This window comes from Aethalodelphis obliquidens, unplaced genomic scaffold (assembly GCF_003676395.1).
Source record: "Aethalodelphis obliquidens isolate GAN/ISIS:26980383/991018 unplaced genomic scaffold, ASM367639v1 scaffold53, whole genome shotgun sequence".
In the NCBI taxonomy this organism is placed as follows: Eukaryota; Metazoa; Chordata; class Mammalia; order Artiodactyla; family Delphinidae; genus Aethalodelphis; species Aethalodelphis obliquidens.
In genome coordinates, this window is record NW_020837997.1 from 10,329,924 (window position 1) to 10,350,727 (window position 20,804).

Sequence of the window (20,804 nt, forward strand, 5' to 3'; positions counted from 1 at the left end):
GTAAAGGCACTGGTGGTGGCTGTCACAGGGATGGAGACTGTCATAGGGGTGGCTGTGTCCAGAGTGTTTTGTGTCGTAAAGGGAAAGCAGTATGTTACAAACATTTACAGTTTTCAGTTCTGATAGACACCATCGGTTATTATTTTGTTTCATTTTGAAATTGAATATTTCTCAAAATAGATACAGTTTTAAAGCGTCATGCTGTGGAAGTTTAGGAGGGAGGAAGTGTGAGCTGAGGGGCATCTGGGAGAGGTTTCCTCGGCCATCCCGAGCTCTGCCTGGGTGGTGGGAAGAGAGGGCAGGTGGTGCTTGTTAGCGGACCCCATAGGGCCTGGATTTCCCATCCTGGACCCTGGCATGCAATGGGCATTTTGTAAGTGTGGAGTTTAACTCCGGGGACAAGCAGCAGTAGGGAATGTGGGAGACACGTTTGAATGGCAGCGACGATTTGTTTGACTGCTTAGCATGAGACTGCCTTCAGTTGAAATGGCACCAGCAGTTTCCATATTTGCTGGCACCTCACGTGCCATTTTGCCTCCCCCAAAGCGTGCGGAAATTACCAGGTGCGGTGGGGGGGGGTGGTCTGGGTGGGGGGCCCAGGGCTTCCTGCAGCAGGCACCGCCCTTCCTTGTACTGTATCTCCATTCTGTTTTATACTCTGCTTTTCGGAAAAAGTGTTTTTCCCTATAAAACTTAAAAGTAATATTCTACACATACAAGATGAAACATTTGAAGTTAGTTTTTAACAAGCTTTCCTGTATAATTGGAGTGTTTCTCATGTCTGCTTCTGGGCCTGTTTACACACTGGTACATCTGGCATTTTGGGGAGACACCCCACGAGCCTGTAGTTTCATCTGGCATGTTTTTAGATGTGGCAGGTAACTTAAGTGGGAAGGGGCTGTATCTAAAGAGGGTATTATCATTACCACAGTTTTCAATTAATTTTTTCCCTCCAACTGGCAGCGGGCGGGTTTGCTTTGTGTAGAAGTCTGAGTGTGAGCTACTCCTGTGAGAATCTCAGGACCTCAAGTGTGATCACCATGTTTCTAAACAGAACTGTAATTAAGAAGGAAGAGAAGATGGAGAAGAAGGAGGAAAGAAAACCTGAAAACATTAAAAAGGAAGAAAAAGATGAAGATGAGCTGAAACCAGGAGCAGCCAATCGGTCCCGAGTCACCAGATCAGGTGATGAGAGTCTGTGGAGTGTTCACGAGAAGGGAAAAGGCGGCAAGGGCGGCAGGCGGGTTGCATGGAGTGAGGGCCCAGCAGGATTGGTGCCTTTTGCTGAGCTGTTCTGTGTGCAGGAAGCTCTTAGAGGACAGCCTCCGGTGATGAAATGGCCAAAAGGGGTTTCTCCACAACATCAGAAATCTGTAGTTTTTCTGGTCGGGATCTGTGTTTATTGGTGGCTCAGTGACCTGGGTGTTGGCTTTTCCTGAGTCTCCGGTAGAATAGAATGTGGGATTTGCAGGAGCGAGGTGTCCTGGTTCCTGTGACTAATTCCATGCAGTTCTGCACATATGTCATCGAGTTTTTCCTGCATTTGTGTTAAAATCAGATAAAGTAAAAAAAAAAAAGAAAAAGAAAAAAATGTAGAGAAAACTAAAACTTCAGAGCATCTATACCCATTATAAAAGTTTATTGTGCAATGCACCTTCAGGTTTGCATGAGACTCCACAGAAAGTTTTGTGGGGAAAAGTGAAACCAGTGCGCTCCCCCCACACACACACATGCCCTCCACGCCCTTTAAAACAGAAACAACCCAACCCTCTGGAACCTTGGAATTTGGTACGGCACATTACAAGTTACATCTCAAGTGTTTGGAGTAATTTACCAGCAGTCTCAAGAGCACCGTGTTTTTAAAATGTTCCTTCAGTATTGTAAATCTCCGTAAATCAGTAATTGTTCTGGTGGTTAGAGCCTGCTTACCATTTCATTGAGGGGAAAATCAGTTTGGAAGCCTTTATTGCAGTAGATGAATGAGGAGAGCCCACCTGTCTCGCGGGGCCCTCCGAGCTGGCAGGCCATGTCTGACTCAGCACAGGGGCCTGGGTTTTGCAGAGCTCTCCAGAACCTGTGGGAGGAATGCACCTCGAAGTGCATGATCCCTGGAGCCACTGGGGTTTAGCGTGGGGGTGAAGGAGGCCTGAGTGTGGGACGTGTTTGTGCCCACGTTGCAGAATGCAGTTTAATTCCCGTTTACGCCGTAAGGTGTGAACAGATCACACCACTTCATTCCAGACGAGCAAAGGCCTGTTGGGGTGCCCCGTCCACCTCAGACCTGCTGTTGCCATGTGGGCGTCACTGACCTCACATCACAGAGGGGAGAGAGATGGGGCGCCGAGGCTCCAGAGCTTATCAGCAGTCATTGGAGGGCGTGTCCAGAGCCCCCGGTTGGTGGGGCTGCTGCCTGCGGTCAGGAGCTGGGGGGGGTCAGCATGATTTCGTAAGTGGCTGTGTTTTCTCCTGAAGGAAGCAGAGGCATGGAACGAACAGTTGTGATGGATAAATCGAAAGGGGAGCCTGTCATTAGTGTGAAAACCACAAGCAGGTCAAAGGAGAGAGTAAGTATCGCTTCTGCCCTCTCAAGTCTAGCTAGTTCTGATGGTGGTTTAACAACCACTCGGATTTGCAGTATAAGAACAACGTTGTTTCACCTTTGAAGTGTTAAGAAAAAGAACTCAAAAGGCGTATTAACTATTTAGAGTCTATGTACAGGCACGAACTAGGTTCTGAAACTTATTTCAAAACAATACTTAACTGTGTTTGCTCCCCATAAATGTGTTGACCCTTTGCCGGTCCTGTTAGGTTATAGGTTATACTGTTTTCTAGAAGGAGAATTGATTCACAAGTTGGATGGAATGGGCAAGACCCAGGGCTTGTCAAGTTGGAAGGCAGGTTCTACTCTTTGGTTAATCTAATAGTACTTTATTTATTTTCTTTAGTTTTTCTAGTCTCCTATTAAATTAACCAAAAAGAAAAGTAGAGTCCACCCTAAAACTGTCTTCCATGTTATCAGAGAATGAGCTCCATCGCTTCTGTGGGCCATGCTGCTGGACAAGCTGGTTGCTTGTCCATTTGCTGCTTCTACTCTGGAAAACAAAGCCCTCTGCATCCAGCTGAAGGTTCTAACTAAGAGGTTAATGAGAGTAATGCTGTGTTAGTGAGTGCAGAGCTAACAGTATTCATCCAAGAACACTTTGTGGTCTTGACACTTAATTTTGAAATGAACATTTGGGTTCTATAAAGCAGCAGTTCCTAATGCTGTTTTTCCTCTGGGCTATAGGAAAATCATAAAATACAGAGAAATCTAGAGAAGAAAACCCAAAAAGGCCTATAATGTTACCACCCAAATAACTCTGATGTTAAAAAAGTAACTAATAACGCAGGCCTGATTAGAACATACATGTAGTATAGAAAGATACAAGGTAAGCGAAGCAGAAGCCTGTGCTCTGCATGGGCTCCCCTCAAAGGGCATTACACATGCGGCACATGTGTCTACACTCTGAAACACCATGGGGAAAGGGTCTTCCCATAACTTGGCTGCTGTACACCTCTTTGTATGTGATGTCTTGGAGAGCTTTGTGTATTGAGACATACAGTTCTGCTTTTTCTACTTTTAAAAAAATGTTTTTAAAATTTGAAATAATTACAGATTCACAGGAAATTGAGGCCCAGGAACCCGTCACCTGGTTTCATCCAGTGGCTCCATCTCGTGTAACCGTGTAGCACAGTCACAGAGCCAGGAGGGTGGCATAGAGGGTGTGAACAGTGCTAGGACATTTTGTCACCCGTGTAGATTTGTGTCCCATCACCACAGTCCAGATGCAGAACTAGTCCATCAGCACAAAGATCTCCTCCTTGGTATCCCTTTATTGTCACACCCACCCCACCAGCCCATCCCCAGCGCCGGGAAACCTCTAACCTGTCTTACATTACCAGCATGTTGTCGTTGTGAGCAAGTGTATAAATGGAATCGTGCAACCGTGACCTTGAGATTGGCCTTTTCCCTCAGCGTGATGTCCCTGAAATCCATCCAGGTGGTGGTGTGTGTCCTTTTCCTTGTAAAGCTCGTATCATTTCAGCTTACGGATGCACCTTGATCATTTTTAACCAGTCCCCTGGTGACGGACGTTTGGTTGTTTCCACATCCCCTATTGAAAATGGCTGTAGTGCAACATTTGCGTGCACGCCTGTTGGCAGTGTTGGTCCAAAGCCGCCAGGATGTTGTTCATTGTGATAGATACTATCAGAGTGCCCTTCAGAAAGGTTATAGAGGATACTTAGGTTCACTGAGTGTGTAGCGTGTGCTGGGCTGCTAGGAAGTGGCCGAGGCCAGGCTTGAACTTGGAGTCGGATTCGGCACCTCCACTGCCATGCTGGCCTCCCCAGAAGATCACATCCGTACCTCGGAACATAGGGCATCTGCCCTTCCTCACTCCAGTCTGCAGTGTGTGTGATCAGACTCTCAACTCTGCCCATCTTGAGGGTAATGGCGATGTTTTGGGTTGCAGATCTGTCCCTGTAATGAGGGTGTCCTCTGTGTCCCCCTCCTTTGCCTATCTTTCTTTTGGATTGCTTTGTCTTTCATTGACGTTTTTGCCCCTTAGTGAGCGAATTAAGAAAATAAGCTGAGGAGCTTTTGAATAGTGTCTCCCAGGCCCCCCTTCCCTGGAGATTCTGAGGTGGCGGGTCTGCAGGAGGCCCTGGGTTCTGAGCTACGTAAAAACTTCTGGGAGAGTCTGCTTGTGGGCAGTTTGGGAGTCCCAGCCTTTGAGAGCCTCAGAAATGGGTATTGGCTGTCATTGTTTCCTGTCTTCTCCCAGAAATGTAAGAGCATAGAAGTTGCCCACTGGTACTTTCTGCCTTACTGGCAGTGCTGTTTTACATTCAAGTGCCTTTGGTTGGTTCTTTTTTGAGGCCACATGCCTGAGGCCTGAGCCAATAGCTGAGAAGTGAAAAACGCAGCCCCTCGTCCAGCTGTCTGTCTAGACAGCTGCTTCGACAGCTTCCCCAGTGAACGAAGGGGTCGCTGCGGGCATCGAGTGCACATGGCCTGTGCCTCTGGGGAGCCTCGTTTTGCTTTAGATAATGCAGAGCGCTTGGCTCTGCTGCTGCAGAAAAACTGCTGAGGTTTCACCCCACCTTTTCTCTGCCATTAATGCCCTTTGAAAGCAAGACTCTAGCAGCGTAACTCAGATGGCGGTGTGAGGTGGCCTGTGCTGGGGCCTCCCTGTAAACTACGTGGGATTGAAGGATCTTAGTCTAGTCCAGATGTGCATACTCCACTTGCGTCGTGCATCTGTCGTCAGCATTTTCCTAACATTAATAAACCAATTTTGGTAAACAGAGCTCAAAGAGTCAGGATCGCAAATCGGAAAGCAAAGAGAAGAGAGACATCTTGTCCTTTGACAAAATCAAAGAGCAAAGGGAACGAGAGCGCCAGAGGCAGCGGGAACGGGAAATCCGAGAGACAGAGAGGCGGCGGTGAGTGGGGGCCGAGCGAGGCCAGCGGGTCCGTGGTCTCCTCTTGGGAGGGTTGCTCTTCCTCCTAAGCGAGTCGCCTGTGTGGCTGTGGCTCACTGGCCTCCTAGTGTGTTTCCTCTGAGAGCGAAAGGCGGGGGCGTTCACACTGGCCCATGGTAGTCCCGTGACATTTCATCAGAGCCCGTTTCTGCTCAGCAGCATCTCCTCTGGCTGAAGTTGCACCCTGGACCAGGTAGCAAGCGGACCCACGCTGCCTGTGGCTTTGGTAGAAGGGTCTCCAGGGTTGAGGCCTCAGTTTTTGCCGCCAAACCCTTCCACGTGAATTAGATCAACATGGCAGCCCAGGAACAGGCTGGCCTGTTAGAGCTGTGATTCACATCTTTGCTCCTGAGACGTCTGCGTTTCGTGGCGTTTTCAGGCAGCAGCGGTCCCACAGCGATTCTGTGCTCCTTTGCTGAGGAGATGGTTTGTTGAAGCAGGCTTATCATTTCCATTTTCGCTTTCTGCCATTTCACACCAGGTTGTCTAGAGCTCCCTCGTCATTTTCCCTTAAACGTCACCCAGTGAAGTTGTGATACTGCAGTGTTTGGGAAACTTTCTTGAGCTAAGGCAGATCATGTAGAAACTTCTCCAGTTTGCTTTTCCAAAACAGTGTGATTTCAGCCTCTGCATATGGGGTTTAGCAAGTAAAAATTTCTTGATCATTTGGAGATGTTTTGCTTCCAGCTGGCTTGCCCTTGGTTTGGACCTTTCCCAGGCACCGTGGGAGGGTGTGAAGAGAGCAGAACGGGTTTCCCCAGTCCCCGCTCAGCTCCTGGTGTGTGGTGGCTGATAAATGAGACCACCGTCCCCTTCGCTGGTGACTGGCCTTCTCCTTTCCCCACCCCCTCTTAGGTCCCTTCAAAATGACGTGCTTATTAAAAATACAGCCTTGGGCTTCCCTGGTGGCGCAGTGGTTGAGAGTTCGCCTGCTGATGCAGGGGACGCGGGTTCGTGCCCCAGTCCGGGAAGATCCCACATGCCGTGGAGCGGCTGGGCCCGTGAGCCATGGCCGCTGAGCCTGCGCGTCTGGAGCCTGTGCTCCGCAACGGGAGAGGCCACAACAGTGAGAGGCCCGCGTACCGCAAAAAAAAAAAAAAAAAATACAGCCTTGTATAGGGGAGGGGTGACAAAAAGACAGTGTTGATTGTCCCTCTTCAGGGAAAGCTACTGTCATCCGTATCTCCAGGGTTTTCTCCGTGCCCAGCAGCTTCAGAGTGGCAATTATCCTTTGCTTTTCTTACTTTCCTGACCTTTATTTAGCTATGGCTTTGTTTTGGTGCTCTTTGAGCCAGGTCCTCCTGGTCTGGACCTGAGGCTCTGTGTCTGCTTGCCATCACCCCCTCCCTCCCAGCTCACCACAGCTTTGCTGTTTGGAGAAAGGGAAAGTGTGGAGATTGGGGTTTCTGGCCGATCGAGCAGCTTAGGGAGCTGGTTAGTGCCTGCCGCCTAGTAGCTGGCAGGGGGCAGCCAGGCCCGGGGCGAGCCAGTTCCCATCCGGGAGCTGGAAGGTTCCAGACTCCTTCGGAGGACGACGTCTCGATGGCCGGGCGCCGCCACGTCGGGAAGTCAGGGCGGCCTTCCTGTGTTCCCCCAGAGAGCGTGAGCAGCGTGAGAGGGAGCAGCGCCTCGACGCCCTCCACGAGGGGAAGGAGAAGGCTCGGCTGCAGCGGGAGCGCCTGCAGCTCGAGCGCCAGCGGCAACGGTTGGAGCGGGAGCGGCTGGAACGGGAGCGGCTGGAACGGGAGCGCGAGCGCGTGGAGCGGGAGCGCCGGAAGGAGCAGGAGCGCATCCAGCGGGAGCGCGAGGAGCTGCGGCACCAGCAGGAGCAGTTGCGCTACGAGCAGGAGCGGCGGTCGGTGCTCAGGAGGCCCTACGACGTTGGGCGGTAAGGCCCCCGGCCCGGGGCGGGGCGACGGGGCGCTGCTCCTGACGTTGAAAGAGCCACCCCGCTCCTGTCCACCTTAGTGTAGGGAGTCGGAGGTGTTTCAGACAGAAACTGGGCCTCTGGACGCTTGGGCAAGGCTCCTTGCTGCCACCTCTGTGGCCAATGCAGCGTTTTTTCCCCACCCGAGTTATTCTTCAGAGAATCTTGATTGTTGCCACTTGCTGAAGGGTTTGATGCTTTCGCCTAGGCCGTCCTGCTATTCGCACTGTGGCTCCTGGTGGAGCATGACCACTGTCTAGTGGGTAGGAGACAACCAAGCATGTGTTATGCCGCATTCACTGCCGTCTCCGTCAGGCTCGTGTGTCCTCCTAGAGGGAGAGGCTGGGTGCTGTGGAGAAGGAGATTGCCTTCCCACTCAGAAAGTAGGTTTATTGCTCTCCAGCTTCTCTGAGCGGCTTAATTGATGGTCACCCATCACCCCACCACCTGTGAGCCTAATTTTCTGGTAAAAATCAGGAAGAAGATAATTGGATGCCATCCCGAGTTGTATATAGTTTGCCATCACCCGATCTAATTCCCTTTGCTTCTGCAAAAGCTCAGAGGGAGGTTCAGGTTAGCATAGCAGACGAGGAGGTGAGAACGTGGTGACTCGGAACCTCATTCCAGGAGAATCAAAGATTTCATTGCACTTGCATCTGAGCTCATGTGGGGATCAAGGTATTAACAGCCTTGTGACACAATTAGCTCACAGCGGTTCTTTTTTCAGGATTGTCAGATGAGAATGCCAGTATGCCTTTTGGCAGTTTGGGGGATTTTAATTTATCAAATCAAAGCGATAATGATTGAATGTTTAGATTTTAGCCCTGCGGGACATTTTAAATGATACTGGGTCTGGAGAGAGAGCTCCCCTCCCCACTTCTGCCCTCTTTCTTTTTATCCTCATTCTCTTTCATAAATGAAATTTGCATTCTTTTTAAAATAAAAAAACAGGCGAGATGACGCCTATTGGCCAGAGGGAAAGCGCATGGCCATGGAGGACAGATATCGCCCAGACTTCCCTCGGCCCGATCACCGTTTCCACGACTTTGACCACCGTGACCGGGGCCAGTACCAGGAGCACGTGGCTGACAGGTCAGTGCCCCACCCCACTCCTGCAGCAGGGATCGGTCTCCGTCTGTTCTCTTAATGTCTGGTGCACTCGTGAGGTTCCTAGTGGGTGCCTCTGACCGTCACACGTGGGATTTAGAAACAGACCTTGAGCAGGACGTTGGGATCGGTGGTCATGTACGGCATCCTGGCTTTGTCTAGGGGGAAGGCACTTCGGAGCACGTTTCATGCACTGTCCTCTTAGAACAGATGGGCCCTGGGCAGGACCTGAACCTTGGCTTCCCCCATGCTCAGCTCTCTTGGGGGTGGCCCCGGGCTCTGGGTTTCACAGCTCCCTGTGGGGTCTCCATGGCCACACTTCCTCCCTGTCCCTCCCACTGGCACAAGCTGCTCTGGAGCACCGGGCTTTGAGGAGCGTGTGGCCCGGCCTCCTTGTTCACACAGATGAGAAAGCAGTTTAGAGAAAGGCCATGACCCGCCTGAGCAATCTGCGGGGGTCACTGACTGGCATGGGGTTGTGCCAGCCCACGTGAAGAGAGCTGACTGCGGAATGTGGCAGAGGTCCTGTTAGGCCTACTTTGTGTTTCGAGGGTCTGGGTGGGTTATTTTTCTTTTGCCAGTGCCTTTTTAATGAAGACTATATCTCGTTTTTTAGAAAAGCAGCCCTCGATTTTTCCAGTTTAAGAATTCTCTCTTTAGGTTTCTCATCATGCTCCCCTGAGCTGCATATCCTTGAGCCATTTCCCTGCTCATTAGCTCTGGGAAGGAAGAGTTGGGGGGGGGGGGAAGACAGGCTGAGAAGCAGCTCGTTTAATTAATTATGGCTGGAATTGGTTTCAGATGTGGCGTAAGTCATGTGTGTTGGGTCAGACTAGAGGTTAGGGACCTGCCGAAGCTTATTACCTGATTTGTCATCAGGCCACAGATAAAATTATAGGCATTAGCTTCATGGTGTGGGTCTCTACTTCTGAGACCCCTCTAAGGGATTTTAGTTCAGTAAAACCTTCGTTCCCACCTTCTTAGGATCCCACTTCACTCCTACCCCCAGAGAAAGCTGTGAGGCAGTTTTTTTTCAGGCCAGTAAATTACAGTTCTCATGTGGTAAAAGGGGATAAGTACTCTAATTGTGGAACTCTTCTGTGTGGTCTGCAGCAGTGTTGTGTAGAGCCATCAGGTGCCTTTGGAATGAGACATTTCTTTTTTGCAGGAGGGAAGGTTCAAGGTCAGTGATGGGAGAGCGAGATGGGCAGGTGAGTAAAAGCCAGATAGCAGGCCGGGGCGTGCCTGCTTCTGTGGGGTGGGTGGGGCGTGGAGATGTCAGTTCTGGCCGGTGAGTAGATGTGCACAGAAATGATTGGTTAGTGAGTCTGTGTTTTGTATTTTATTTATTTATTTATTTATTTTATTTTTAGTCTGCATTGGGTCTTCATTGCTGTGAAGTAGCGGGGGCTACTCTTTATTGCGGTGCGCGGGCTTCTCATTGCGGTGGCTTCTCTTGTTGTGGAGCATGGGCTCTAGGCATGCGGGCTTCAGTAGTTATGGTGCGTGGGCTCAGTAGCTGTGGCTCACAGGCTCTAGAACGCAGGCTCAGTAGTTGTGGCACACAGGCTTAGTTGCTCCACAGCATGTGGGATCTTCCCGGACCAGGGCTTGAACCCATGTCCCATGCATTAGCAGGCAGATTCTTAACCACTGCGCCACTAGGGAAGTCTCGAATCTGGAGTCTGTTTTTTAACACAGGTAGGGCTTGTTTTTCGTTTTATTCAGTAGAAACTAATTGAAGAGATACTTGGTTGCCTACATGTTTGGAGTGCCTTGAGTCTAGGCACTGTGGGATGCCCCAGCGGGGGCTTAGTGGCCTGTTAGGGGGTCATTTAGGTCATGTTTTGGGGCATTCCTCTGTGTCGGGTACTGGGATGGGTCCCCGTGTCTGATAGTCTGCAGGTTCCCTGTGAGAGGTGCCTAGGGTGTCAGCTCAGAGAACAGAGGAGGCCTCCACGAGAAAGGTGGGGGACGGCATCAGAATCATGGCTTTTTAAAACAGGGGTGTGGGTTTTGAGAGAGTGCTATATTCTCTCTTGCTCCCCAGGTGTGCTGGCTTCCTGAGCACTGACTTGGTTGGCCAGGGGTACTAAGCCGTTCCTGCCTTCAGTACTTGCCTCCAGGCCTCCACAGTAGTATGAGCAGAGAGGGCTCTGAGGGCGCTGGCCTGCCCTAGGGGTGTGGGGAGGGCCCTCCTGTCTCCAGCAAGGAGCAGGTGCCCTGACTCTTCAGGGAAGGCGGGTCTGAGTGACTCTTCTCAGTGGACCCCGAAGCATGGGGCTCTCCACGCTCATGGGTGGGAGGGCCCGCTGCTGGCCCTTCGTGTGGCACCAGTGATGGAGCTTTAGCGGCGCTTGGGGTTCTCAAGGAGGGGGTCAGGAAGTGCCCGAAGGGGCCTGGGCAGGTCCTCGTGGGTGGCTGGGGTGCTGAGCCACACCCCAGCGCGCTGAGGCAGGGTCTGCAGGTTTCCGAGACCCAGAAGGTAGACCTGCCGCGAGCTTGTCTGGGAGCCATGTGACTGGAGTCGCCCTGTCCCTCTTGTGCCTTCCAGCACTACTCAGACGACCGCCACGGCCACGGAGGACCACCAGAGCGCCATGGCCGCGACTCCCGAGACGGCTGGGGTGGCTACGGCTCCGACAAGAGAATGAGCGAGGGCCGGGGGCTGCCTCCTCCCCCCAGGTTAGCGGGCAGGCCACAGAGGGGCTGGGCATCACTGTCCTCACCGGGTGACAGGTTGGCTTCTCTGAAAGTGAACTGGGCGTGTGTACGTGCCAGGTCGCCTGGAACAGCTCCTCCTGGCCCTGTGTGGGCTCTGCCTGCTGAAGGCGGCAGCCCTGAAGCCGTCTAAGGCTTGTCCCCATCAGTAGTAGAGAAGCTTTACCCCACCCCACCCCTGAAGTTGTCTTTAGGTGTTTGTAAGGCCGGTGTCACGGCTACCACAAGTTTCTGCTGCACCTCTAGGTGGGTTTTCGGGTGTTGATCAAAGACTGGAGTGCCAGTGTGATAGATGAGAGTGTTCTTTCCTGAGCGACCTACTTAGCACTGGGTCCTTTCATGTCATTTAGTGCTATTTGCGTTAAGTTTAAATGGGCGAGCTCCTGCACTGACAACAGGCTGCACTGTGCAGCGTCACCGTGTGACTGGGGGGCTGTCACCTGAGACCATAGGCGTTGCACGCACTGAGGTGCACTCACCCTTGCAGACAGGTGTGGGGGGTCTGCTGGCTTCCTGGTCCTGGGCCTCGGAGTGGTGGTCACCGGCGGGCAGTGCCCTCGTCCTTCCACACCCAGCCTGGGGCCGGGAGGCTTTCCTGTAGGCCTCCAGGGGCTGTTGGCACCTGCACGTGGGTACCGTGTTTGGATTTTCATCTCCCGGGGTTTCTGTCTGAAACCGTTTTTAAATAGCTTTTTTGAGATATAATTCACATGCTGTGCAGTTCACTCATTTAAAGTGTGCAATTTGATGGCTTTCAGTTAATTCATAGAGTTGTGCATCCATCACCACAATCCATTTCAGAGCATTTCTATCACCCCCGAAAGAAACCCCCGTTAGCAGCCACTCCCCATCCCCCTGGCAGCCACTAACCGACTTCTTTCCCTGTGGATTTGCCTGTTGTGGATGTTTCACATGAGTTGGAATCACACAGTGTGTTGTGTTGCCTTTTATGTCTGGCTTCGCTCACTGAGCATCGTGTTCTCAAGGTGCATCCTTGTTGTAGCGAGTGTCAGTGCTTCATCCCTTTTCAAGGCTGATTAATATTCCAGTATGTGGATGGACCACATTTTGTTTATCCATTCATTAGTTGATGGACACTTTGGTGGTTTCCACTTCGGGGCTGTTATGGAATCATGCTGCTAAGAACACTGGTCTATGAGTTTTCGTGTTAACGCATGTTTACCGGTCTCTTGGTTAGACACCTCGGAGTGGAATCTCTGGGTCATACGGTCGCTCTGTGTTTAAGCTTTTAAGGAACCACTACACTGTTCTCCAACGAGGCTGCACCATTTTACATTCCCACCAGCCCAGTGTGAGAATCCCTGTTTCTGCACACCTTCACCAACACTCGTCCTTGTCTTTTAGATAATAGCCGTCCTAATGAGGGTGAGGTGGTTGTGATGGTAGCTGTGCTGAACACCTACTTGTGTGCTTACTGGCCAAGTGTGTATCTTTGGGGAAGTGTCTGTTGCCATTCTTTGCCCACTTCTCTCAGAAACCCTTGACAGTGGGGCACGAGCCCCCAGAGCCCCCATGTCACAGCCTCACGTTAGAGGCACAGTGGGACCATTGTGTATCTGCCTTTCGTTTTGGCAAAGGGGTGGCCGTGACTGGGCGGAGCACAGCCAGAGGCTGGAGGAGCATCAGGAGCGCGCCTGGCCGGGCACAGTGGATGCGGGCACGGCGGGCCGGGAGCACTTGCGGTGGCAAGGTATGGGTTCACCCCTGCCTGCGGGTCGGGAGGGCCTCCAGGGGAGGGACAGCCACAGTCCCAGCATGCTCCAGAGGGCCAGCTTTTCCAGGGCTTCCAAGTGCAGACTCTTTCTTCTCTTCCAGGTGGTGAGAGGGGCCTGTCTGGGCCCTCGGGGCCAGGGCATGTGGCAAGTCGGGGTGGAATATCGGGGTAAGAAGTACTGTCCGCGGATAAAATTGATTTGTTCCCACTTCTCACTTCCTCTCCCTTTCTGCATGCTTGATCCACTTTCGGGGTCGAATGCTTTGAGAACAAACCCCCAAAGCAGCTCTTGGCAACTTATGCAGCTAACGCTCTTCCCCGGAATGCGACCCGTGGTTATGATTTTCCTCACCTGGAAAAAGCCAAGGGGCTCTAAAGGCCACAGAGCCCTATGCTGCAACGTGACACAGTGAGAACACAGGTGCTTCCAGGGCCAAACGTGTGCCTTTGTTCCTAGGCGAGGCGGCTTTGTACACGGCGGGCATGCCCAGGCTCACGTGGTGCCCTCTGGAGGCCTCGAGGGTGGAGGAGTGGCCGGCCAGGACCGGGGCAGCAGAGGTCCACACCCCGCCCCCCACCCATACCCCCACTTCACCCGCCGCTACTAGAGCCCACCCACCCCGCGTGTCCTGGTAGGCAGGCAGACGTACTGTCAAGTCTGTTAGCCAGAGTTACCTTGAACTTGTGGAATCTTTTAAGAAACAGAAGCAAATCCTGCCACCGTGTTGTAGCTTAATACAATGTGAATCCACTTATTTTTTCTTTTTTTTAAAATAAATGTGTTCTTGTTCTGCCATTTGTAAGACAGGGTTTCTGTTAACGAGGCATTCCATTTTCCGTTAATAAAAGTTTATGGTTCGCAGCTGTGTGTGTGTCTCAGTGATGACAGAGCAGAGAGCAGTGTCAGCCCTCGGCGGCACCGCTTTTGTTTGGGTAGCAGAGGCCGGCTCGTGTTCCTGAATTCTCACAGCTCTCAATGAAGTGGGGCTGTGCACCTCCCCATCTTACAGGTGAGGAAATAGCTGCGGGGTCAGATCATTTGTCCGAGAGCTTGTAGGTGGCAGAGCTGGGATGGGAATTAGGAATTCTTCCCTGAGGGGAGGTGTGTGTGCGCATCGGGGGGCCCTGGGACCAGCACTTCACCTCTTCTGCTGGGGTGCTTGGGGGTGTCCATCCAGTGGTGGTGTGCGTTTTGGGGGCCTGGCTGAGGGCTGGGGATGGGGCAGACCCTGCCTGGTGTGAGCCCAGCTATATCCCATCCGCCCGTTTTTCTGGAAATGCAAATTCATAGGTGAAATCTCATTTGTGATTATGAGCAGCAGCAATCTTCTTCATTAAAGACCCCTGTGTGGCCAGAGGGGCCATCTCTGTTCCTCTGGAAGGATCGTGGCTGCCCACGCAGAGCTGATGTCGGGACACGGAATGGGTGACTGCAGGCTTGTTGGGGCAGAAGCCATGAATGAGGTGGCCTGGTGGCCACAAGACTGATCTGGGACCTGCGCAGGGCCTGGGGTCAAGAGGGACACTGGTTTCCCGCGAATCTCAGCCCTGGACCGGCGTGGTCTGGATTGGCGTGTGAAGAGTTAACCCATGTGCCGCCTGCTGGCAACCTGATTCCCTCCCTCCCCTCCGTAACTAGGACAGCCACCCCACAGGCCCCGGAACAATTGCCAATTCTCCTGGAGTTCCCTGTGTTCCTGCTGGGGTGTTTAGTTTGAAAAGAGCAATCTGAAAACCCTGCCCAGCTTGCCGAGGAAGCCGGCCCTCGAGTCCTGTCTGCTTGAATTGCCCAAATAAACACCTCATGCGCTTCCTTCACCGCAGGGCCTTTTAGAGTCATTTTCCAATGACAGGTTGACAGGACGACGTCTCCATGGTGCAGTCGGGGCCAGTGTGGCATGTTTTCTCCTGCATGGAGAGCTTCATCTTCCCACCCCGCAAGCTAGTCTAGAAATTGGGGTCCGGGTGTCCCAAGTTGGCCAAGAGAAGCCAGATTCGACTTGGGGTTGAGGGTGAGACCGGTTGTCAGATCTTGTCACAAGATAGGAGCAAGTCCTGAAGTGCAGAGCCAGGGCTTGACCAGGGCACTGCCGCCCAGCTGGCTCGAGGGGACCCCGGGAAGTGTGGAGGGTGTGGGCCAGTCCCCCCGGACAGCCTGTGGGGAGAGACAAGTCCTTTCCTCATTAGCTGGGCCTAACACCAGTCTCTGTTTTACATGGATACATAGGACAACATTGATTGGCCACGGCTGCCGTACTCGGCACGACAGACTGGGTGATATAAACAAGGGAAATTTATCCTCTCCCAGTTCCAGAGGCAGGAGTGCTTGATCAGGTGTCAGCAGGGCTAGTTCCTTCTGAGGCTGGGGGGCGGGGGTGGGGGCGGAGGGTAGGGAGGGGGATCTGTTCTAGGTCCTCTCCCAAACTCTGGTGGCAGCTGGCAGCCTTTGGCATCCCTTGACTTGTACATCCATCACCCCGTCTCTACCTCCTTCACCCAGCCTTCTCCCTGTGTGTGTGTCTGCGTCTGAATTTCAGACTGGATTTAGGGCCCACCCTACTGACCTCATTTGAACTTGATTACCTCTGTACCGGCCTTGTCTTCAAATACAGTCACATCCCAAGGTCCTGGGGGCCAGGACCTCAACATGTGAATTTGGAGGGGGACACAGTTTACAGTTTTCATACATACAGATTTTTCAGGAGTGCAACTTCTGGATAAATTGAGGGAAAACGGCTTGTCATTTAGTCCAGAACCTTACCAAGAGTTGTTCACCGTTTCTGTGAACAGACCTGCGGGGTCTAAACACCTCCCCTGCTGCTTCTGTCTGAGATTAAACGTCTGAATAGACCCATGCGTCTGAGCACTTCATCTTGTACATGATATAACCGGGGCTTGTGCCCCAGCGTTGACAGGCTAAATTAGACAGCACTTATCAGACATTATTTTCTTTTTATTTCTTCTGCTTGTATCTGATAGAGCGTCATATGGTTGGGTTGCTGGTTGTTTTGTTTTTTTTTAACTGTCATTAGGTTATATTCAGATTTTTATTTCAGGAGAGAAAAGGGAGGTGGAAGGAAAGATTTGTTATAAAAAGTATCTGCTAATGGACACTTGGGTGGTTTCCACCTTTTGGCTCCTACGAATCATGCTGCTATAAAGACAAGTTTGCCTGTAGGTCTTTGCACAGCTCTTTTCTATCCTCCTGGGTGTATACCTGGGAGTGAAATTCCTGGCTTATATGGTAATTCTATGTTTAACTTTTGAGGAACCACCAGGCTGTTTCCCACAGCGGCTGCGCCATCTTACATTCCCACCAGCCCTGCACGAGGGTTCCAAGTGTCTCTACATCTTCACCAACACTTGTCTTCTGGGTGTGTTTGTTTTCTTATATAATAGCCATCCTAATGGGTGTGTAGTAGTATGGATAAACAAATTGTGGTCCAACCATACAGTGGAATATTAGCCTTCAAAAGGAAGGAGGTTCTGACACCTGCTACAACAGGGATGAACCTTGACATGGTGCTCAGTGAGAGAAGCCAGAAACAAGGACAAATACTGATTCCATTCATAGGAGGTCCCTAGAGGAGTTCCATCCATAGAGACAGCAGGTAGATAGTGGGGGCTGGGGGAGGGGATGGGGAGTCAGTGTTCAATGGGGACAGAGTTTCAGTTTGGGGAGATGAGAAAGTTCTGGAGATGATGGTGGGGATGGTTGCACAACAATGTGAATGTGCTTAATGCCACTGAGTTGTGCACTTAAAAATGGTTAAGATGATAAATTTTCTAAAAAATGTTGAAGTATAGTTGACTTACAATACTGTGTTAATTTCTGCTGTACAGCAAAGTGATTCAGTTATGTATATTCCTTTTCATATTCTTTTCCATTATGGTTTGCCACAGGATATTGAGTATAGTCCCTGTACTATACAGTAGGACCTTGATGTTTATCCATCCTATATATAATAGTTTCCATCTGCTAACCCCAACTCCCAGCCCACCCCTCCTCCCCTTGGCAACCACAAGTCTGTTCTCTATGTCTGTGAGTCTGTTTCTGTTTCGCAGATAGGTTCAGGTGTGGCATATTTTAGATTCCACATATAAGCGATATCATATATTTGTCTTTTTCTGACTTACTTCACTTAGTGTGATAGTCGCTAGGTCCATCCATGTTGCTGCAGATGGCATTATTTCATTCTTTTTTATGGTTGAGTAATACTCCTTTGTGTGTATATGTACCACATCTTCTTTATCCATTCATCTGTCAGTGGGCATTTAGGTAGTTTCCATGTCTTGGCTATTGTGAATTGTGCTGCTGTGAACGAATGTAGGGGTGCATGTATAAGATGGCAAATTTTTATGTGTATTTTGCCACAATTTTAAAAAATGTTTTAAAGGTTGAGGTGGGGGCTGTTCGGTGTCATAGGAGTGAGAGCCACTGGAGTAGCCTCGGGTGATGGCTTGGAATCCAACCTACCTATCTGCCCATGGGGAGTTAATAGTTCCTCCCTGCTTTGGCTTCCTTAACTGGAAATACGATAGTATTTACCATTAGAGGGTCTTTGCAAAGATTAAGTTAGCTGATATACATAAAAAAGCTCAGAATTGCTCCTGGCATATAGTAAGTGCTCAGTACGAGTTGGCAGGCCCTGGGAGGCCTGCAGGAAGAGGGCCTAGGGTGCTCGTGCCTTCCGGGAGACCTGTAAGATGTTTTGAGGCCTGGGGAGGAAGAGCTATAATCGGCTCCAAAAATACAAAGAGAAAACTGCAACATCAGAATGAATACCTTATCAAATGTCTCCACATTTACAAAAAATGTGTCAGCTTCGTCAACTGCTAAATTTTGTATTCATAAAGATTTCATTACATTTCAAAACAGTTCCTAGGTTAAATTTTCTCACTGTGCAGGAATTCCCAAGCCTGCATGGTGATTGCCAGTCTCAAATTGCATGCGTTAACTCTTAGTTAAATAATTTCAAATGCAAGGGTCTAAAAAGACTTTCGAGTTTTTTAAAGTACAGCCACAAAGTTGTCAGTTCGTGGGGATGTGGTGCTTTTTAACTGGTTTGCAGGTTGAGGGACGGGGTCTCTACTGAGTTCTCCCAGTGCTGCCCCACCCCCATCCTCCAGAGATTAGACCATCCCTACTTCGGTCACACGGTTCACAGGATCAAAAAACCAGAAAATCAAGACATGGTTGGTTAATACACCTGGAATGTGGGAGACACATAGTAAATGCTTATCGAATCTACGGGAAGGAGAAAGAGAGAAAGAACACAAAAATTCTGTATCTTCAAGTTTTCAGAACACTATTCCTCGTCTGGCCTATTGGGTCTTACAGGACCTGGCAGAAAATTCCCCTAGTTTAGAATGTCTGACAGGACACCAAATCTTGTAGTGCCTTCAGTAAACACCAGGTGGCAGATGATCCCTGCTGAGATTGAGAGGGAGCGCTGCAAAAGCTGGGACGTGTGCAGTAGTAAGGCTGCTGTTCCTGAGGAAGGACAAAGGAACACCTCTAGCAAGAGTTACCTGGGGGGAAGGGGCTTCCCTGGTGGTGCAGTGGTCGAGAGTCCGCCTGCCAATGCAGGGGACACGGGTTCGTGCCCCGGTCCGGGAAGATCCCACATGCCGTGGAGCAGCTGGGCCTGTGAGCCATGTGCGTCCAGATCCTGTGCTCCGCAACGGGAGAGGCCACAGCAGTGAGAGGCCCGCGTACCGCAAAACAAAAACAAAGACAAAAAGAGTTACCTGGGGGTGGAGGGAGGTGCTTATTTTTAATTTTTTAAAAAATTTTTGGCCGTGCCACGCAGCTTGCGGGATCTTAGTTCCCTGACCAGGGATTGAACCCGGGCCCTGGCAGTGAAAGTGCTGAGTCCTAACCACTGGACCACCAGGGAATTCCCCAGGAGGTCCTTGTTTAAAATTCAGGTTCCCAGGCCCCAAATTCTGATCTACTGATCTGATTCAGGCCCTCCCTCCAGTCACTCCTGGGATGCTGACTGTTGAGAAGAGGTTTCCAGGGGATCTTCACCGCCGCCCTGTCAGGGAGGCCCCCATGCGGGCCAGGTGATTTATGTGAGATCAAGCCAGGCTGGAGAATAAATAATCCCAGCTCAGCCCTTCGCCACCTGGATGACGTTGAGCCAGTTACTTTGAACACCTAAGTTTTCTCATTGTAAAATGGGCAGGGGGATTTCTGAGGACACAAGGAGATGATGCATTTAAAGTGCTTTGCGGGACTTCCCTCGTGGTCCAGTGGTTAAGACTCCGTGCTTCACTGCAGGGGGCACGAGTTCGATCCCTGGTCAGGGAACTAAGACCCCACACGCTGCGAGACATGGCCAGCAAATAAATAAAATTTAAATTGCTTTGTACAGTACCCAGCATCTAGTGGGTGCTTAGCCAATGATTGTGGTTGCAGTTCATTCTCCTAGAAGAGCCAGGTATAAACTGGGGCCTTCCGCCTCCTTGCAGACTTGGGGAAGGGGTCGGATCGGCTCCCATTCCCACCACAGATGTGATCTATAATGTTGCATTAACAGTTTTTCAAACAAGAGGCGCTGTTTGGGCCTCTGCAAAGCTGCACGCTGCGGGGTTAAGTGCCAGCAGCCACTGATGGTGCCTCGCAGCTGCTTCCAATCCTGCAGTCAGACCCACCTCGTGCCAACCAGCCGTGAAACTGCCGGGCGCCCCACATACTCAGCCACAGAAACCTCACATTGGCCCCCCGTGGGGAGGCTCGTAAAACGCACTGAAGCTTCCTCTGCTTGGATGCTGCCAGCCGTGGTGGACCAAATATTTACAGACTCGGCTGAAATGAGACCCAGCAGGGCAGGTTTCACAGGTGGCCCAGAAAAAGTCCCCTCACCCCCTGTCCTTGGGAAAACAGGGCACAGAGTGACAAGCAGCCCATTAGGCCAAGGCCCACACCCCCAGCAAGGCAAGATGGGAGAGCTGGGCTCGAGAGAGCTTATCTGTTTAGAGCCAAAGGCATTTCCTGTGTGTCAGGTTCTGTGCCAGGGACACAGCAGTGACCATGACTGAGACAGAGCTGCTCTTTGGAGCCCAAGGGAGGATTTCAAGCAGGAGGTGGAGTGCACCTGGCTTCCTGAAGGAGGTGACTGGAAGGGCATTCCAGGAGAGGGAACAGAATGTGCAGGAGCCCCCAGGAAGGAACAGGTGCAGCACCTTGGAGGAACTCAGCAAGCAGGAATGGGGGTGACTTGGGGTCAGAGTGGTCTCCAAAGTCCTGGGCAGGTCAGGGATCAGGCCACTAGCCCACAGGCCATGGCATGTTTCAGCAGGGTTCAAGGGTGTCCATCACTGTCTCTCCCTGGGCCCTTCCTTGCTTGGGGGTCCAAATATTCACTGTCCCTGCCCCCCACCCCCCCATGCAACCAGCACTTTCTGCCTCGGGGGAGCCCGCAGCCGCCAGCCCTGTGGAAGGTGAGCTCATGGCCAGGTTGTCTGGACAAAGATAACAGCAGGGGAAGCCCGTGCAGCCTGCAGGCATGGGGTCCCCTCCACAAGGACCAGAATATAGGAAGTAGGAGCAGGCAGGCTACAAAGCTGATGAAGTTGGTCATCACTCTCCACCTGGACTGAGTCATGAATGGCAGGAAGTGCCAAGATGCCATGGGGGGACAGGGCACAGGGGATGTCGCTAATGGGGGGGGTAGCTCAGTTATAGACGAAGAGGTGGGGGGAAGGGTGGGAGAGAGAGGGAGACAAAGAGATGGAGAGATACAAAAGAAACAGCTGTAGAGACACAGACACAGAAGGAAA

The 20,804-nt window shown here is 51.4% G+C and overlaps 1 protein-coding gene across 4 annotated transcripts in view; it reads left to right on the top strand.

Annotated features, from left to right (window-relative positions):
- The window catches only part of SAFB2 (scaffold attachment factor B2), a 54,677-nt gene that overhangs the window by 19,624 nt on the left and 14,249 nt on the right, over positions 1-20,804 (top strand). For 2 of the 4 annotated variants that reach the window (XR_003428386.1, XM_027085355.1), the window contains exons 12-18: positions 1,055-1,185; positions 2,473-2,564; positions 5,351-5,487; positions 7,124-7,414; positions 8,405-8,545; positions 9,729-9,771; positions 11,115-11,245. Coding sequence is in view for 3 of the 4 variants with exons in the window: in XM_027085355.1 (XP_026941156.1) it covers positions 1,055-1,185; positions 2,473-2,564; positions 5,351-5,487; positions 7,124-7,414; positions 8,405-8,545; positions 9,729-9,771; positions 11,115-11,245 (966 nt within the window). In the remaining variant the exon portion in view is untranslated. Of the gene's footprint in view, positions 1-1,054; positions 1,186-2,472; positions 2,565-5,350; positions 5,488-7,123; positions 7,415-8,404; positions 8,546-9,728; positions 9,772-11,114; positions 11,246-12,879; positions 12,993-13,117; positions 13,185-13,473; positions 13,879-20,804 lie in introns of those variants that run through there. The other 2 variants (XM_027085354.1, XM_027085356.1) reach the window with 2 other exon arrangements.